The 19,552-nt window shown below is 42.3% G+C and overlaps 1 protein-coding gene across 1 annotated transcript in view; it reads right to left on the reverse strand.

The window, feature by feature from the left end:
• LOC106054035 (leucine-rich repeats and immunoglobulin-like domains protein 2) overlaps nucleotides 1-19,552 on the reverse strand; it is a 46,240-nt gene that overhangs the window by 6,826 nt on the left and 19,862 nt on the right. Inside the window, exons 5-10 of the mRNA XM_056028139.1 lie at nucleotides 14,696-14,833; nucleotides 14,335-14,478; nucleotides 13,925-14,068; nucleotides 13,763-13,834; nucleotides 13,408-13,479; nucleotides 4,973-5,116 (exon numbers count right to left, since the gene is read on the reverse strand). Coding sequence (XP_055884114.1) covers nucleotides 4,973-5,116; nucleotides 13,408-13,479; nucleotides 13,763-13,834; nucleotides 13,925-14,068; nucleotides 14,335-14,478; nucleotides 14,696-14,833 — 714 coding nt within the window. The remainder of the gene's footprint in view (nucleotides 1-4,972; nucleotides 5,117-13,407; nucleotides 13,480-13,762; nucleotides 13,835-13,924; nucleotides 14,069-14,334; nucleotides 14,479-14,695; nucleotides 14,834-19,552) is intronic.

Below are 19,552 nucleotides of genomic sequence, written 5' to 3' on the forward strand. Positions count from 1 at the left end.
CATGCTGTTATATGAGTCAAAGTGTCTTGAATTTAAGTTTACATTGTAGATATCTCCAGTGTCCTTATGTGCAATGAGCTTGTCTAGTCAAAACTCAATCCCAAGCTAACACCTATTCTTTTTTTTTTTTAAATTGTATTTTGTTAAGTCCCAAACCTTAAGTGTTACAAGTGAAACAAATGTGATGTTAATTAATTCTAACTTCTTGGCTTGCATATTATAAAATATTGGACATTCACGTGTTTAGATCTTACAGTGAATGTCAAAGAGGCAAAGAAGAGGGTAGGGGGGTTGGATAAACATGGCATTGGTCTTGAGGCACTGATGGGCACCAAGTGGAAGACAAGTGGAAGACGGTTTGGATGGAAGCCGATAGTCGGAAGAAGAGAAGGTAATGTTGACGGGCACACCATACATGTTGGCAAGCACAGTTCTCTCCCTTGACTTGCCAACTGTTTTCGGTCAGACTCCGAGGCCACGGGAAGAGAAAGCGTTAATGAGAACAATCCGTGTGAAATGATGCACTGTTTAAATAAACATCATTCAGATGGCTATCACCTTCAGTTCATCGCGGGACTTGCCTCCCTCCAGCGCCAGAAGAAAGAAATAAAAAGCATGGGGCCAAGTTCGACAATTTCCAGCCGCCAGCAGAAGGTAATGTTAGCTGTACGTGAAGCAGACTCTTCCATTACTTCATCAACACATTTGTAGCTTGATTACATCATTCCCCTAGCGGCCTTACATCTAGCTCTTCTCTGGCTTTGTAGTGATCTCTAGTTGATCTAGCTATTTCATCTAACAATGTCTGCTTTTGACTTCTCAATGTGTACATTTGATACGTGGAACTAGTTGACACTAACGCTAACAAGCGACCCCACTAACGTGCTCGACACAATTCTAAACTACCAGCACTTGCTGGACCACAAAGTCCTAACCAATCCAAGTGTTCAGTACACATGCCAAGTCTAGGATTAAAGGTCAAAAGGTGAGTCTACAATTGACTCATTACCTAGCAGAGCATCTCTAACTGGCGTCCATGAAGAACATGTGTACATGATATGAAGAACGTTTTATTGCCAGTTGTCTGTCTCCAAACATTTCGCTCATTCACCAACACGTTACCAGACCCAAGTGACAAGAAACGATAAAGTGGCTCAGAGGCAACTCAAGGGTTGAATTGAGAGTAGAATGAACTAGTTCACACATTCAACAGTTTGATTGAGAGTAGAATGAACTAGTTCACACATTCAACAGTTTGATTGAGAGTAGAATGAACTAGTTCACACATTCAACAGTTTGATTGAAAGTAGAATGAACTAGTTCACACATTCAACAGGTTGATTGAGAGTAGAATGAACTAGTTCACACATTCAACAGTTTGATTGAGAGTAGAATGAACTAGTTCACACATTCAACAGTTTGATTAAGAGTAGAATGAACTAGTTCACACATTCAACAGTTTGATTGAAAGTAGAATGAACTAGTTCACACATTCAACAGTTTGATTGAGAGTAGAATGAACTAGTTCACACATTCAACAGTTTGATTGAAAGTAGAATGAACTAGTTCACACATTCAACAGTTTGATTGAGAGTAGAATGAACTAGTTCACACATTCAACAGTTTGATTGAGAGTAGAATGAACTAGTTCACACATTCAACAGTTTGATTGAGAGTAGAATGAACTAGTTCACACATTCAACAGTTTGATTGAGAGTAGAATGAACTAGTTCACACATTCAACAGTTTGATTCTGATCTTAACAGCTAGAACGAACTCAATTCAAATTAAAAGCCTGACTTAAAACCAAGACACCCAATTATAAGTGTGAACTAGCAGAATTTGATTATATCAACTGACAATCAAGTAGAAAGACTGCACACTGGCTAGTTCAATACTAAGCAAAAGGCATGCCCTTCAAAGCAATAACCCTTATTATTACCATGTAGATGTTGTGGTCAAGCCAGAGTGCATTTCTCTCTTGTTGAGTAGACTAGTGTAGAATGTAAGCTTTAATGCCTGACGTGAAAGTAAGATACAAATAGGATGCTAAACAGCGGGGTCATGTCTGTTGCATGGGTATTGAAACTGAATCTTTGCTTCTAACAAATACCCAAGAGGCTAATGCCTGTTGCATATCTGTGGCATTTTACGTCTCTCGAGACGATCTTTTCCCATTGCAACTTCTTGTGTGACTAAAGAGGCCAATCTTTGATACACAGCTGCGATCGCAGGTTGGGCATATATAATCACCAGGCGCCGTTGCATTTTCACCCTTCTTTCTGCTTCTGTTGTGTATGACATCTGCAATCTGTGACCCTTCCTTTATTCTCTCTCTCCATGTGGATCTGTCCAGTGCCACCTCTTCCCAGTTGCCAGTGTCGATTTTGAAGAGCTTCATGTCGCGTTTGCATACATCCGTATAACGTAAGAGTGGGCGACCAGCGTAAGAGTGGGCGACCAGCGGCTCTCCTGCCTTCTATTAGATCGCCATACAGGATGTCCTGTGGAAGTCGACCTACTGGCATTCTACGAACGTGGCCAAGCCAGCCAAGGCGTCTGCTGCTGATAACAGAGCGGATGTCCTGGCATCCTACTCTATGTAGCACTTCCTCATTGGTTATCTTATCTTGCCACCTAATTTTAAAGATCCGCCTTAGGCATCGGAGGTGAAAGACATTCAGCTTTTTTCCCTGCCATTAGTAGGTTGACCATGTTTCACTTCCGTACAGCAAGGTGCTCAACACACAGGTCCGGTAGACTAGGGCTTTAGTACTGCTAGTCAGCAATATGTTGTCCCAGACTCTTTTCTGCAACCGTGACATGGTGGCCATTGCCTTGGCTATCCTGTTGTTTATGTCTTTATCCAGTAGAGTGTTGTTGGATATGATGGAGCCAAGGTAACAAAAGTGATCAACAATTTCTAGTGGTTGGCCATTAATGCTTACTTGAGGTGCAGTGTTTGGGTTTTGGACAAGTATCTTAGTCTTGCTTTGACTGATGTTTAAGCCGAACTTCTGGCAAGCAGCAGATAGTTTGTCAGCCATGGACTGTAGCTGAATATCAGAATCAGCCACAATAGCTGCATCATCAGCATACAGGAGTTCCCTGACGAGTAGCTTCCTAACCTTGGTTTTTGCCCGCAGCCTTGATACATTAAATAGTTTTCCAGAGGATCTTGTATGGAGAAATACACCTTCGTTTATGTCGCTGTACGCATAGTGCAGTAGACAGGAGAAGAATATGCCAAACAGAGTAGGTGCGAGCACACATCCCTGCTTGACACCACTGCAAACCTCAAAAGGTGCTGATTGGGCTCCATTGAATTTGACAGTACATTTAGTTTCCTCGTGAAAACACTCAATTAACTTCAGTAATTTGGGAGGGCAACCTATTTTCCTCAGGAGTTTGAAATGGCCACTTCTGCTGACCATGTCAAAAGCTTTAGTCAGATCAACAAAAACAATGTAAAGGGGTCTGTCTCTCTCTCTGAATTTCTCCTGCAGTAGTCGTAGAGAAGATATCATGTCTATAGTGGATCTACCACTCCTGAATCCACACTGAGTCTCTGGGTAGACTCTAGAAGCTATCACTTGCAGCCTGAGGAGAGAGATACCCCTATAGTTGTTGCAGTCACTCCGATCCCCTTTGTTCTTGTATATTGTGACTATAGTTGCGTCCCGCATGTCCTGTGGGACATGACCTGTTTCCCAACAGCGGCAGAGGAGAATATAGAGTTCAGGGAGCAGGAGTGATTCGTTGACTTTCACTACTTCCACTGGGATACCATCGCTCCCAGGAGATTTTCTATTTTTTAAGCAGTTAATTGCTTTTTTGAGGTCACTAAGGCTCGGAAGCTCATCTAGGCATTCCAGTACTGGAAAGATCTGGTAGAGAAGCCAGGGCGACATCGTCTACTGTATTCTGTGTGGCATAGACTTCGAGGTAGTGTTGCATAAAGGAACTGAGATCTAGTTCTCTAGTGCTTCCAACTTAGTGTCACTTAAAAGTCAATGAGAAATGGTCGAGAAAATAACTTTCCAATTGGAAGCACCGTGAAAGGAAAAAAAAAAAGACTCAAACCATATAGTTTCCCTACCCCAATCAATATTGACTAAGTCTGACTCAGCCCAACCTGTGTTGTGACAAGAGGCGGATGAGGTCAAATACACAATTCATTGTCAAGCAAATACAATATGTACATTGGGGCGGGACAACTTCTTTGAACTACTCAGTGAGCAGGAGTGTACATTTGACCTTGGAAGTCAGATGGTGAAAAAATCAACTGTTCTAGTACAGTACCAATCATCATCACACTCACATTACAAAGTCAGTGGTCACTACTTGTCACACTCAGATTACAAAGTCAGTGGTCACTACTCCTCACACTCAGATGCAACAAAGTTACCAAATGTTTATGGGGAGATTGGAAAAAAGGGGGAGGGGGTGTCGTCCACACTCAGATCCAACAAAGTTAAATGTTTATGGGGAGATGGGGGCGATGTCACATGTCCCTTGATTGTACTCGATGACAAATCCTACAAAGGTTCAGTACACGCTTATCGTCAAGAAAAGTTGCCATGGAATTCACATTTGTTTGTTCACGCTAGTAAATAATCTGTGTAGGATAGTGCGACATCTCCCACAATGCCTTCAGTTTCGAGGACAGTTGCTACTTCCTGTGTGTCCTCAGCTGACTTTGGTTAACAGTACATCCTCACCTATAGGGACCCCCTTCATCTGGACCCACCCAACCCCCATCTTACAACATGACGTCTTCTAATTCCCCAGACGTGTGGAACACAAAGATTCTAGCTGCACAAAGATAGACAACGGGATTAGCAAGGGGACTTAACACTAGTGGGGAAAGTCAAGGGAGATAAAGTGCTGTTGTGTCAGTGGCGGACAAGGTGTGATGCTGAACGTTTGGGAAGAGGAGGGGAGCGAGGGGGAACAAACATGGAGGACTTACAGAGTGGTGAGACTGGTCAGGTGCTTGAAAGCGCCATCATCTATCCGAGAGATCTGATTTTGGTCAAGTTGCAGGAGTTGTAAAGAAGCTAGCTGTGCAAATGTGGACTCTGTGATGGCTGTCAATCTGTTGTCCATCATGGAACTGTAAAAGAAATCACGTTCCACTTATCATACAAGAAACATGCACAGAGTGACTTCATACAAGTGTTGGGAAAAGACTAACAAGTAGAAAACAGGTTTTAAAAATAAAACAAAACAATTCACTTTTAACCCAATCCTATTTTAGCCCAGCCAGTTGCCATCCTGCTTGTCCACTCCTTCACGTGTAACCAGCGTGGAAACTCGTGTCTAATTGCTAGGATTACGTAGTCACATGGACTAGAATGGTAGTTGTTTGTTTTCTCAGAAAACAAAAAGAAAAAACACTATAATTTGTGCAATTTTATTTAATATTACCATTTCGACTCCAAGATATTCCAGCTTTATAGACAAAATGAAGTTGTTATACTAAGCCAATGTGTACTTCTATATCTATATCTATATATATATATATATATATATATATATATATATATATATATATATATATATATATATATATATATGTTCTGTCAAATGAGACGGAGAAAGAAAACTAGAAAATGTAGGGGGGGGGTAACCTATGTTTGATTCAATAAGAAAGTAGCTGACTGGAACTTGTGTTGGATCAACACACACACTCAGCTGATGACTAAATGAAAGAAGACACAAGTGTTTCCTTCGCCTCGCCCCTGCTCACTCTAGGTAAATAAACAGATGCCAACGGCACCTCTAGTGAGTGCTTCTGATCACACACACACACTGGCATACGTTACCGTAGCACGATAAGCCTTCCCCCTAACTAAACGTGTTGTCTCACTGAGTCTTCTAGCGAAAGGAAATACCAACCCTGTTTAGTCTATCATTTGTCACTCCTGTACCCGCTTCGATCTCTTAGACACTAGAGCTACTTTCTAGACTTCGTCTGGAACTGAACACAGACCCCATTAGGATGATCTGCTGACATGAACCCACCCGATACAGAAACCTGATTTCCCCATTTAACTCGTTGATAAGTTTCCTCCATTGGTCCAGGTGTTTTCTCCCCCCCCCCTTCCGCCACTCACCCGGGTCCCAGCAACGCAAACATTGATTTAAACTAGCGCCTGATGCGTTGGCCTGTTTGTGTGTGCGTGTCGCAATGTTGTGTTTGTCCAGTCAGCTGGCGCATTAACTCGAGCACAATCTTCAACACAGGCAGGATGAACGTACCCCTTGCAGGCAGCTACGACCATCATCATCGACATGCAAGACAAGACTAGTAGATTTACAGACACTCAAAGACACTCGCTCAAGGAAATCTGGAGAAAACTTCTTGTATGGCGAAATCAAGGGACTAACGCGAAATCAAGGGACTAACGCGAAATCAAGGGACTAACCCGAAATCAAGGGACCAACCCGAAATCAAGGGACCAACCCGAAATCAAGAATGAAGGGACTAACCCGAAATCAAGAATGAAGGGACTAACCCGAAATCAAGGGACCAACATGGAATCAAGGGACCAACCCGAAATCAAGGGACTAACCCGAAATCAAGAATGAAGGGACTAACCCGAAATCAAGAATGAAGGGTCTAACCCGAAATCAAGGGACCAATATGGAATCAAGGGACCAACCGAAATCAAGGGACCAAGCCGAAATCAAAGGACCAACCCGAAATCAAAAATGAAGAAACTAACCCACAAGAAAACTACGAAGGTAGAAATGACATTCAGTTTTCAGTGCTGCACTATGGCTGTGATGAGTGGTCGAGATCTAAGCAGATATAATTCAACAGTAATATTCCTAGGTGTATACACATAGAGCTGTTCAAACCATTTAGTCTCAAAGCGCTTTGAGAATGTATTCAAAAGAACACTAACTAGTCAAATCAGTTCAACAGTACTTGTGTAGATGGTGACAGCCATACATGGTGGAAAAAAACACATCAACGTTGAGATGAAAGAGATATACAGGCTGTGTGAACAGTCTATAGAGGAAGGAAAGAATACAAAACAGAAATGTCTACAACTTTCAACTAGCATAAGTCTTGTAGAAACTCGGGGAAAAGAAGTTCTTTAACATGTATAGTGGTTTAGGAAATATAGTTGTATAGTGGTTTATACCGTATAGTTATCTACTGATTTTCAAGTCTGCCTAAATTACACATGTTTCTGTATTTCTAAGTTTTGGTATATAGATCTATTTGAAGTAATTCTATAAATGTTACAGTTTGATGTTACCTCCCCTTTAAAAAAAATTAAACTGACTTAAAAAGTAAATAAATAGTATTAAAAGTATGTATTCCATCAAGAGTAAAAACGCTTCGGTTACTCTAACTTCGAGTGCAGGCTCGATCTAGATCTGTAAGTGACGCAGGATGAAAGAATTTCGAGTCATTTAGCACGGCTCGTTGACGCCATTCACTTGTACAACTCAGCTTTTCAACTCAGCCGTAGGAACAAAACAACAAAAAAGGGAAGCATCAAAGTACACGTACACACACACAGAAAGAAAGCCTCCCTTCCCTAACCAATCCATCGTCATAGTTCAGATTTTAATCTCGACTTGGGTGTGTGTAAGTGGATATCAGCGAGTAGAGGCCATGTGTTCTAGTGGCAGTGGAGTAAGGACAGAATGCTAAGGTTGGGTTGGCTAGCCTATTGGAATGTAATAGGACTTGTTAGAATAACCTCAAACTTGTCCACTGTCTTATCAGTCACCATGGTATATGCAATTAATCACGACATGAAACAGCACAGTTCTACAAGCAACCAAGCTCACCAACCAGACTAAGCCCAGTGGGGGGGGGGGGAACATTAAAATTGTTCAAATATTGGAGGTGAAATTCTAATAATAATTCGGCACTAAACGCTTGTAATACTGATGACAAAACTGTCTTGCATTAAAAATCCCGAGCTGTAACGATCTGGGAACATCTCAGTTCACTAGAAGACAATGAAATAATTCCAAACTTGAAACTCAAGCTGAGTTTCTCACACTATCCAAACCATTCCAGCAAAGTCTTCGTACAGTAGTAACTGTTCATATGCACACAAGTACATTAAAGAAATAAGGTCTACAGATTACAGGCAATTTTGTACAAACTTTAATGTAAAATTGGTGAGTCACGTGCTGTCACAGTCACACAGGGCCGGTCTTAGCAGATGCGGGGCCCTATGCGAAACTGAATGGGCGGGGACTAGTCTGGGTGGGAATAAGGTTAACAAGTGAAAGATTTTGTATTAGAAAATGAATTCGGCATTGATCAAGTTTGCGATCAAGTTAACTTTACTTTACGAACCTTGCAATTTTAAAGCTGACAATGCATTTTTTTTATCGCGCGTAGGATTGGCGTTTTCTGTAATGAATGACACACACAAATGACAATTTTGTCTATTTTTCAGGAGATTTTTATGAATTTTCAGGAGATTTTAATAAGTGCAGGGCATTTCCAGGAATTTTTCGTATATATATTTTGCAATTAATAATTAAACATTAGAATTAGCGCGGAGCCTATGAAAGCGCGGGGTCCACTGCGACCGCATAAGGCCGGCCCTGCAGTCACATCCTACAGTCTAGGTGAGTCAGGTGCTATGTTGTCCCGTGTACACTTAAGTCTGTCACGTACAGTCACATCCTACAGTCTAGGTGAGTCAGGTGCTACGTTGTCCCGTGTACACTTAAGTCTGTCACGTACAGTCACATCCTTCAGTCTAGGTGAGTCAGGTGCTATGTTGTCCCGTGTACACTTAAGTCTGTCACGTACAGTCACATCCTACAGTCTAGGTGAGTCAGGTGCTATGTTGTCCCGTGTACACTTAAGTCTGTCACGTACAGTCACATCCTACAGTCTAGGTGAGTCAGGTGCTATGTTGTCCCGTGTACACTTAAGTCTGTCACGTACAGTCACATCCTTCAGTCTAGGTGAGTCAGGTGCTATGTTGTCCCGTGTACACTTAAGTCTGTCACGTACAGTCACATCCTACAGTCTAGGTGAGTCAGGTGCTATGTTGTCCCGTGTACACTTAAGTCTATCACAGTACAGTCACATCCTACAGTCTAGGTGAGTCATGTGCTTTGTTGTCCCGTGTACACTTAAGTCTGTCACATACAGTCACATCCTACAGTCTAGGTGAGTCAGGTGCTATGTTGTCCCGTGTACACTTAAGTCTGTCACGTACAGTCACATCCTACAGTCTAGGTGAGTCAGGTGCTATGTTGTCCCGTGTACACTTAAGTCTGTCACGTACAGTCACATCCTACAGTCTAGGTGAGTCAGGTGCTACGTTGTCCCGTGTACACTTAAGTATGTCACATACAGTCACATCCTACAGTCTAGGTGAGTCAGGTGCTATGTTGTCCCGTGTACACTTAAGTCTGTCACGTACAGTCACATCCTACAGGCTAGGTGAGTCAGGTGCTATGTTGTCCCGTGTACACTTAAGTCTGTCACGTACAGTCACATCCTACAGTCTAGGTGAGTCAGGTGCTATGTTGTCCCGTGTACACTTAAGTCTATCACGTACTGTCACATCCTACAGTCTAGGTGAGTCAGGTGCTATGTTGTCCCGTGTACACTTAAGTCTGTCACGTACAGTCACATCCTACAGTCTAGGTGAGTCAGGTGCTATGTTGTCCCGTGTACACTTAAGTCTATGTCAGGGGTGTTGGCAACCTTTTTGTATGGAGGATCGCAAAAAAAAATGTTTTTGTTATGATATATATATCATAGGTGTAGCCAGGAGAGGGGGGGGGGGTTAAACACCGCCCCCCCGAAATGAAATCCCCCCAGCGGGGGAGGGGGTGGAATCAGAATTTAGTGACTGATTTTTTGCTTTGATTCTGTTTATTTTAGGTGAGATTGTAATACTAAACCATCATATATACATACCTCTGAACTGCCTATGGTTACTAACCCTAGACGTGATAAAGTTGATCACTATGACTTTTGGACCAATAACATGCTTGGTATTCAATGCAGCTTTTCACAAACTTCCATAGTGAATAACACAGCGTCGAGGTTAGAGTGTATGGTCAGGATATTGCTCTTCAATTTATGGCTCATTTAACCTATGTTTTTCTCAGTCAAAGCACGGGCTCCATCAGTTGTTACAGTTGCCATTTCGTTCTAAGCCAACCCAACACAGTTCTTGATAGCATTGAATACATTCTGGACTGAGGTCTTTGAGTGATTCAACACTCATTAGGTGAGCTGAAACTTAGGTATCTACTTCTATCACTAATTCTGTTGTGTCCTGTACATCAGTACTTTCCTCCAATGCCAACGAGTACCACACAAAAATCTTTCCTTGCATTGTGAAGTTGGAGCATCAAATTATCTTTTCAACACGATTAACTACAGTTCTCTTTGGCAAGTAATACTATCAAGACACACACCATTAACTATGCCTGACAAGCAATCTTTAATTAATTCACCATCCAAAAAGGCCTTATTCCGTTTGGCAATCAAACTGACTTCTGTTGTTTGGTGAAAATCATTTGCTGCATCATCATTTTATTAACTCACTCTTGAATTCTTATTTACCTTTCTTCATTAGTGAGACTGCACCCGAAATCAGAATTCTTTATTTGGAGGTGTAGTTTTAAAATGTTCTCTGCTAAAACCGCGATCCGTTCAGAGTACAGCAAGCACACTGCTTCACCCTGATATTGGTAAAAAAAAATACTTGATCTTCCAGTCACTGTCTAAAAACAGGAACATCCTCTTTTAGTTTTTAGAAGCATTTAATCTATGATTCAAGAGTCTTGTCTTCAAACATTTATCTCCAATCCAACAAGACTGAAATAGTCAAATAGGACTTGCTTCTTTACATAACTTTGTACAACAACTTCTGGTTGAGCAACAACGCAATTCTAATCTAATACCGAATGTTTTGCCTTATTGATAAATTAGTATGTTTTTGTTTACTTAAAAGTTTGTAGAATTATAGGTATTTGCGGGTGGTTCAAAATGCTATGGAGAGCCGCATGTGGCCCAAGGGACATATTTGGTCCACCCCTGGTCAAGATGATTCACGTGTGTAGAAAACAGTCTAGGTGAGTGGGGTACTAAGTCACAGATACATACACACTACAGTATAGGAGAGTCGGGTGCTATGTCACGTACACTTAAGTCTAGGTAAGTCAAGTGCTTTGTCACATGTACACTTAAGTCTAGGAAAGTCAAATGCTTTGTCAAGTGTACATTTAAGTCTAGGTAAGTCAAGTGCTATGTCACAGCCACGTGAACACTACAGTCTAGATGAGTCAGGTGCTATGTAACAGCCACGTGTACACTACAGTCTAGATGAGTCAGGTGCTATGTAACAGCCACGTGTACACTACAGTCTAGATGAGTCAGGTGCTATGTAACAGCCACGTGTACACTACAGTCTAGATGAGTCAGGTGCTATGTCACAGCCACGTGAACACTACAGTCTAGATGAGTCAGGTGCTATGTAACAGCCACAGTGTACACTACAGTCTGTATTTATAGTTTATATTTTGACAAAATTAACTCATGTGAATTGAAAGTAAATAAAAACAGGAGAGAAAAAAAAACTGCATTGCAAAAGGATTGCATGATTAGATCGGTCTAGAAATGGATATTTTCTTTCGTCTGAACAAAATCAACTTGAATAGAAATCTAGATGAAACACACTTGAAGTGCTGTACTCCAGGTCAGACGTGGCTTGTTAATCATGCAAGCCAATGGGGAACAAAATGAAGAACAGAAACTGAAGAGCAATTCCCAACCATGTTTGTCGAGTTTTCCTGCCTTTCTACCCAGTAGATTTCAAACCTAAGAAGCTTGTGTACCTTCTAAGTTCTAACATTGGATTATAGACTGGACACTAAACACTGGCTACAAAGTGTATAGAATACACATTTCCTTTGTTCCATGAAGTGACTAATTGGAATAGGTCCCACTTCTGCTATGGCACTAGTGTGGGATGAAAGGGAAGGCAGAGTGGAGACATTAGCCAGATTGAACAACTTTGATAGTCATTTCAAAAACCTTGTTTTTCTTTTCAACTCATCTATTGCAACTAATGAACAGAATATTTCTTTTACCTGGAAAGGAAAGGGGGGGGGGGGAGGGTATTTATTTTATTTTTAAGGCTGGGCGAGAGAGAGAAAACATCCTATCATTAGCACAGCCTGCAGCGTCTAGCTCAAGCTGTTGGGAGGATGTTCAGTTTATCTGGCCAATTAAACTGTACAATACCTAGAGTAATTGCCCAACCCTTTTTTGGTTTAAACAAATTGAAAAAACAAAAAGCTGGCACCTTATGGCGCCATAGCCTCTAGGCCAGGTGTTAAATTGCCCCTATTGACGAGATAGACACCACAGATAGACAGGGGAGGGAAAAGACCAGAAAGTTGAGCAAAGGAAATACAGACAACAGCAAAAGTTTAGAATCTCAAGATCTAAGTAGTAACACCTCATACATTAAGCGTTGGTTCCTCTTCCCAGAAGACATGATTCAAAAACAAAAGTGGTTTGACTGTTACCTCTCCCCACAATACATGATCAAACAAACAATAGCAGATTGACAGGATTTAGTCAGCTGCCAGAACTAATCCCTTGTTTTACATGAGAAATAAACAGGAAATTTCTCCGTTGACACAATGAAATAGGTGCCATAAGATAGTTTAAAACCTTCAACAATTTTTCTTCAACATTCCCAGACACTATTTTTTTCCAAAACCAAATAAAGAAAAAAGAAATTGCACAAGTGACACTAGTGGTTGACATGTTGAACCAATAAACATTCAGTTCCCGCGCAGAGGACAAACTGTCTTAGCATTGTTATGTTTCCACTTACAGTGAAAATAACAGAGCCTAAATGATCAAATGTGTATTTACATTATTCAAATGCAGATAGACCACTAAAACTAGACAAGTCTGTTATTGATAATGAGGCATGGTGATTGTATACTAGTTCAGCTGTAAAGACTTGAACTAGGAGCAGAGGGGCTTCGTCTTGGCTAAGTAATGGAATACAATGTTTAGAAAATAGCTGTTGTGTATCACCTGTAGCCCAAGTACTGATCTGATGACATACCACTACCTAGAAATACATCATAACAGCACTGTATCAGCAAGTTCAAAGTATAAAGACTTCAATAAGGCCATGTCAAAAGAGAAACATGTATGTTTTAGCTTGAATAATGTCTAAAGGCAACAATTTCTTGACTAGATCTCTAAAGTCACTTCATTTAACTTGGCTGATATAAATGTTTCAACTAGGCTCTCTCCATTAGATTAACTTACACACACATACTGAGTTTTCAACACATGCATGTTTTTAGAACCAATATTTCTACAGTTTATTACAGACAGAGAGAGAGAGAGAAAAATAAACTTACAGTTTGACAAGATTCTTGCACTGTTCCCAGGCATCTGAGTCAATGTGGGAGATTTTGTTGTGTGGTAATGACCTGAACAAAAACAGCACAAACAATGGAGATTAGAGACAAGATGCACACAATGGAATCTCATGCACACACATACACACACACAAATAGAATGAGGTGAAACAAACAAATCAAGGTAATGGCACAAAGAGAAGACATACAATAAATGTAGCAATGAATCAGGAGTGACTTCAATGGAGGGGTGACTCACTTTCAGACATGGGAATCAACACACAAACATAATACAAAACACTCACATACAATAAAGAAGAAGTGACTAAAGAAGTCTATGTGACAATGTACTTACAGTGTCTCTAATTTCTTCAATCCAAAGAGCCAAGCTTTTGTCACATTTACTAGACTGTTGTTATCCAAATGCCTTAGAACAAAAACACAAAAACATTGAGAGTCTTTGAAAGTCAAGAAGGTGGTCAAACTAATCAATGGACTATCATGTTCAAAGACTTACAGTTCTCTCAAATTGTGCAGGTCATAAAAAGCACCATCTTTCAGCTGAGAAATGTTGTTCTTTTTCAACCTCAAAATTTCCAGTTTCTTGGCACCTTGAAAAGTTAAACCTTTAATCACTTGAAGTTTGTTCCTCATTAGCTCTCTGAAACAGTCACACACAAATAAAGGAATACAATATATAGATATATACAACCCTAACCATAACTACTACATTGGTTTAGTATTTTTTAAAAATGTTACTGGATAAAGCTAACAAATACACAACTCAGACAATCAATAAAGCTACAGGTTAAGCAATATGCTCTTCTTTGTTTCTCTAAACCTTTCAAATGCTCAAATTGTTTTAAAGTGGCACTTCAAATGGTTCCTCCTAGCCAAACTAAAAAGAGTTGTGGAGAGGCAACTTACAGAACTTTCAGTTTGTGCATGTCATGGAAGGCTGAAGTCATTATCTCCACCAGCTTGTTCTTGTTCATCTTCAGTGTCTCCAGGGATGTCAAGTTACTCATGCTGCCTTTCTCTAAGGCTGAGATGTGGTTGTTGTTTAAATTTCTACAGCAGAGAAACAAATACACAAAGTAGTCAACACTCACTAAATCACTGTCACTGACTAGATCACTAAGGAACACAATCCAGCTAGAAAGTGCTGCAAGTACATTATGTCTAAACCTTTCATTGCATAATAATACTGACCAGAACTCCTTTTTTTTTTTCGCTTACCATTTTGAAAATGTGTACACTTTTATTTACAAAGCCAAAAGCTACTTACAAATGGACAAGTTGACATTTAGCTGGGAAACTGCCATTGCTGACACTCAGTATGTTATTGCGACTCAGGTCTAGAGTATGGAGATTAGGCATGTGCACCAGTGCAGCTAAAGAGATGCTCACAATGTGGTTGCTGGTGCTGAAGACAAAAAGAAGAGTACAATAAACAATGAAGTCCTAGTAGACAACGACAATCCTCAAGAAAAGTACAATAAACAATGAAGTCCTAGTAGACAAAGACAATCCTCAAGAAAAGTACAATAAACAATGAAGTCCTAGTAGACAAAGACTATCCTCAAGAAAAGTACAATAAACAATGAAGTCCTAGTAGACAAAGACAAACCTCAAGAAAAGTACAATAAACAATGAAGTCCTAGTAGACAAAGACAATCCTAAAGAAAAGTACAATAAAAAAAAAGTCCTAGTAGACAAAGACAACCACCGTTAGAACCAATGGCTACTACACAGTCTTGCAACATGTAGTGTTGTCAAGTTGTTTCACTTGTATCGGATTCGATTGCAAGCTAAAGTGTTGTATTAATAACTTAAGAAGAGAAACTTACAAGAGGTCTAGCACTCAATTAATTTGGGGATGGGGGGGGGGGGAGAAACTTACAAGAGGTCTAGCACTCAATTAATTAGGGGGGGGGGGAGAAGAGAAACCGTGTAAGTCTCATCGCACTAGGGCACCGTGTTGAGAACTCTATTCTCTGATAACACGGACAAGGAAAGCGGCAGTTCTTCTCAAAGCTTCCGTCTCCGTACAGAGCCAGCTCCTCATGCAAACCAGCTTTTGTTTCACTCAAATGACCTTGTTTAGGGTGTAGTGTTGCGCACTCGTAAAGGATGTGGTTTACTGTTTCGACGTCGTCCTGACAATGCCTGCAGCGTGAGTCGAAGTTTGGTTTAAATTTAGCAAAATAGGCACCGATTGGACAGTGCCCCGTTCGGTACCTAGCGATTGTCACCTGTTCTTCCCTATTTAGCTGCCACCATCTGTCCGATTTTGAGGGCCCTTTTAAGTTTTGCCAGACTTCCCTTTCCGTATTACCAGTCTCCCAGCTTTTGCACCATTTTTCTCTTGCCCATTCGTCTACTATCGCACGCGCCTGCTCAAAAGTCTGTGGCTCATCCACAGGGTCCAGTTTTGTGCCGAGCTTGGCTAATAAGTCAGCCTTCACATTACCCTCCACATCCACGTGTCCAGGTACGTATTGGAATGTCGTCCGAATTTTGTGTTTTTCTTGCAGGCGTCCCACGCACGCCAGTGTTTTTGCCAGTGGTTCCGGGAGCGTATCTGCAGGGCTTTCAATGGCTTGTAGGCTCGACAGAGAGTCTGTAAATAGCACAATAGGACTGGGTTGTGCTGTTTTCTCGTTAAGTCGTTCTTCAATGTACTCTACTGCATTTTGAATTGCAACCATTTCAGCTACGTAATTGCTCCTGCCAGAACACGCACCTAGAATTTCATCGTTCTCGGTCGAGCCAGGGAATCGAACTACCACACCATACCCAGAGGTTTTTTGTCCGAGGTTCTCTCTCGTGGAACCATCTGTGTACACTTTAATGGAGTCAGCTGGGTACTGGGCGACAGTTTTCCTGGCAGTGTTTTGTAGGACAGTTTTTGTGCATTTCTTGTTAACTTCTGGGTCAATCAGCGATTTCCTCACCTCCGGGACTCCAGGAGCATTCGCCGGGGAAGAAGCCCCATGCAGAGCGAGAGCTGCTCTGTTCTGGGGTAAATCGACTTCTTTGGACAATTCCCGCACCGAGTGCATGAAAGAGTTCCGTTTCAGCCGATTTCCGCCCTGCCAATTGTCGACCAGACTCCTGACTGGGCAGCCTTCTTCTAGCCGTTTGAATTTTTCATAAGCGATCATAACGGCTCGCTCCCTTCGTAATCTCAGTGGTGGGAGATTTGTCATGACCTCACATGCCGCAGTTTGCGTCGTACGAAATGCACCACAAATGAGTCTAATTGCTTGGTTCTGCACTGAGTCCAGCCCCGCTAGAGACGTTTGTGAGGCATAGACCTGTGCAAGAGACGAGTACTCCATCCTTGACCTTACCGCTCCAATGTAGAGGGCCCGTAACACGTTCGCTTTGGCCCCCCACTTGGTCGTGGCTAACCGCTTGACTACCTTAAGGCTCTCTGACGCTTGCTCTCGCACTGTTCTCACATGGTCGGACAAACCCATTTTTGGGTCCAGGGTGACTCCCAGGTATTTCGGCTTGGCTTCCATTTTTAATTCGGTACCATTGATTGAGAGAGAAATCTTTTCTTTATAGATATCTTTGCCGAGGGTGAAAAGGGTCCAGACTGTTTTTGCACAATTAACCTCCATATTCCACAATCGTGTGTAGCAGGAAATCGTGACTAGGTCACGTTGGATCTCCGCAGCTAGAGCGGCTGCGGATCTCCCAGTTTTCCAGATCAGCAAATCGTCCGCAAAAAGTAATGAGCGACACCCTAGGCGTTTGGTCAAGTCGTTGATGAATACCAGAAAAAGTGTGCATGAAAGTGACGAGCCCTAAGGCAACCCCTGCTCAAGTACCTTCTTATTTGACAGTTGCTCGCCATAACGTGTTTGAACTAACCTGTTCGTTAGGAAGCTTTTGATCCATCGATACATATTGGAGTTTACCCCAAGGTCCATCAACTTAAGCAACAAGCCTTGTCTCCAGACTCTATCGTAAGCCTGTTTTAGATCAAGAAAGACCGCGAGTGTCGACTCACCCTTCTTCTCCCTTCCGCCTCTCTGAAAACCGTCTGCCACTTCTTGCATAAAGACTGTAACCTGGTCCATTGCACTACGCCGTTGTCTGAAACCACCCTGCTCCTGACAAATTAAATTGTGGGACTCTAGGTACCACGTAAGCCGTCGGTTAATGATTCTCTCCGCAACCTTCCCCACACACGATGTGAGGGAAATTGGTCTGTAACTCTCAGGGCTGTTTGCATTCTTGCCCTTTTTAAGAATAGGAACAATGGTAGCCAATCTCCATGCCTTAGGGAAGTCCCCTTGAGTCCATGTCCGATTTAGTAAGCCGTGAAGTTTTAGGAGGCCAATCGTTCCAAGATTTTTTAGCATCTCAGCGCTGATGCCATCTGGCCCCACTGCCTTGTGTAGTCTCGCCTTTTTGATCGCGAAAGCCACCTCCATCATGGTAAAGGGCTCTGAGAATGTTTCCGTCCCAGCCTTGCCGTCGACCCATTTGCGTTTTTCATTGGCTCTTCTAACACGGTCAAGGGCCATCGACACGGAAGATTTTTTTTGTGCTTTGGAGACTCCAGCAAAATGTTTGTTCAAAGCCTCCGCTCTCTTATCAGTAATAACAGGGCCACTTGGTGTTTGCAGGGGCTCCGCTACCCTCGGTTCCCCCACTCCAGCCAAGTTGTTTAGTAACTTCCATGCCTGCCGTCCATCCGCGAGGTCCAGGTTCGCACAAGTCTAAGACCACTTTTTTAACGACTCTTCTGACACCGTATCCCTTACCAGTGCCGTGAGTTTATTGTAGGCTCGTCTCGTCTCCTCCGTTTTTTGTCTAGCATGCCGTCTTCGTGCTGCTTTTCGTTGCCGGACAAGACGTGCCAACTTTCGAGACCAAAAGGACCGGTACTTGCGCTTACCACTGGTTCGCGGAATGGCCCTACGAGCCGCAGATAAAAGAGCCTTCACAAAGAGGCTGTAAGTTGCGTCAATGTTCTCAAAATCAATATCAAGTCTTTTCAGGAGTGTATCTGATGAAATCCTGAAAAGCTCCCAGTCCGCCTTAGCGAAAAGGTCTAGCACTCAATTAATTGGGGGGGGGGGGGGGGAAAGAGAAACGTACAAGAGGTCTAGCACTCAATTAATGGGGGGGGGGGAGAGAGAAACTTACAAGAGGTCTAGCACTCAATTAATGGGGGGGGGGGGAGAGAGAAACTTACAAGAGGTCTAGCACTCAATTAATTGGGGGGGGGCGGGGGGGGGGGAAAGAGAAACGTACAAGAGGTCTAGCACTCAATTAATGGGGGGGGGGAGAGAAACTTACAAGAGGTCTAGCACTCAATTAATGGGGGGGGGGAGAGAGAGAGAGAAACTTACAAGAGGTCTAGCACTCAATTAATGGGGGGGGAGAAGAGAAACTTACAAGAGGTCTAGCACTCAATTAATGGGGGGGGGGGGGAGAAGAGAAACTTACAAGAGGTCTAGCACTCAATTAATGGGGGGGGGGGGAGAGAGAGAGAGAAACTTACAGGAGGTCTAGCACTCAATTAATGGGGGGTGGGGGGAGAAGAGAAACTTACAAGAGGTCTAGCACTCAATTAATGGGGGGGGGGGGGAAAGAGAAACTTACAAGAGGTATAGAAATCAATTAATGTGGGGTGGGGGGATCTAGTAGAACTGGACAGAAGCATATACAAGTTACACAATAATCGCAAGCTATTTTGTATGTTTATGTAATAGACCCAACATGAGACCAGGTGATGAGAGATTCTCTATATTTGTGCATTGGTCAGAAACGTGTATTGCGTCTCCACCCCCAACTAGTCTGAGAGATAGCCAAGTGTTGGAAACCAAGCAAGGCCGCCATTTAGTTTGTACGACTGCCTGGCGTTGCCCCGCTGAGCTGTGTATAGGTGTTGATAAGACATCCCCTACACCTGGCTGGCTTATTTGTCAGAACAAATGATGTCAATAAAACCAATCAGATTATGTCCAGGCTTGACACCGTGATCTTAAGTTTGTTTCAGAGTGCAAAGCCCCCGCTTCAAGCCCTATCACCCAAGCCTTGAAAGTAAATTTAAAAAAAAAACCACTTTAAACACGTGGAAAATGATGTTACCTCCCAACTCTCTAGATTTATCACTGAA

Source organism: Biomphalaria glabrata, chromosome 4 (assembly GCF_947242115.1).
Source record: "Biomphalaria glabrata chromosome 4, xgBioGlab47.1, whole genome shotgun sequence".
NCBI lineage: Eukaryota > Metazoa > Mollusca > Gastropoda > Planorbidae > Biomphalaria > Biomphalaria glabrata.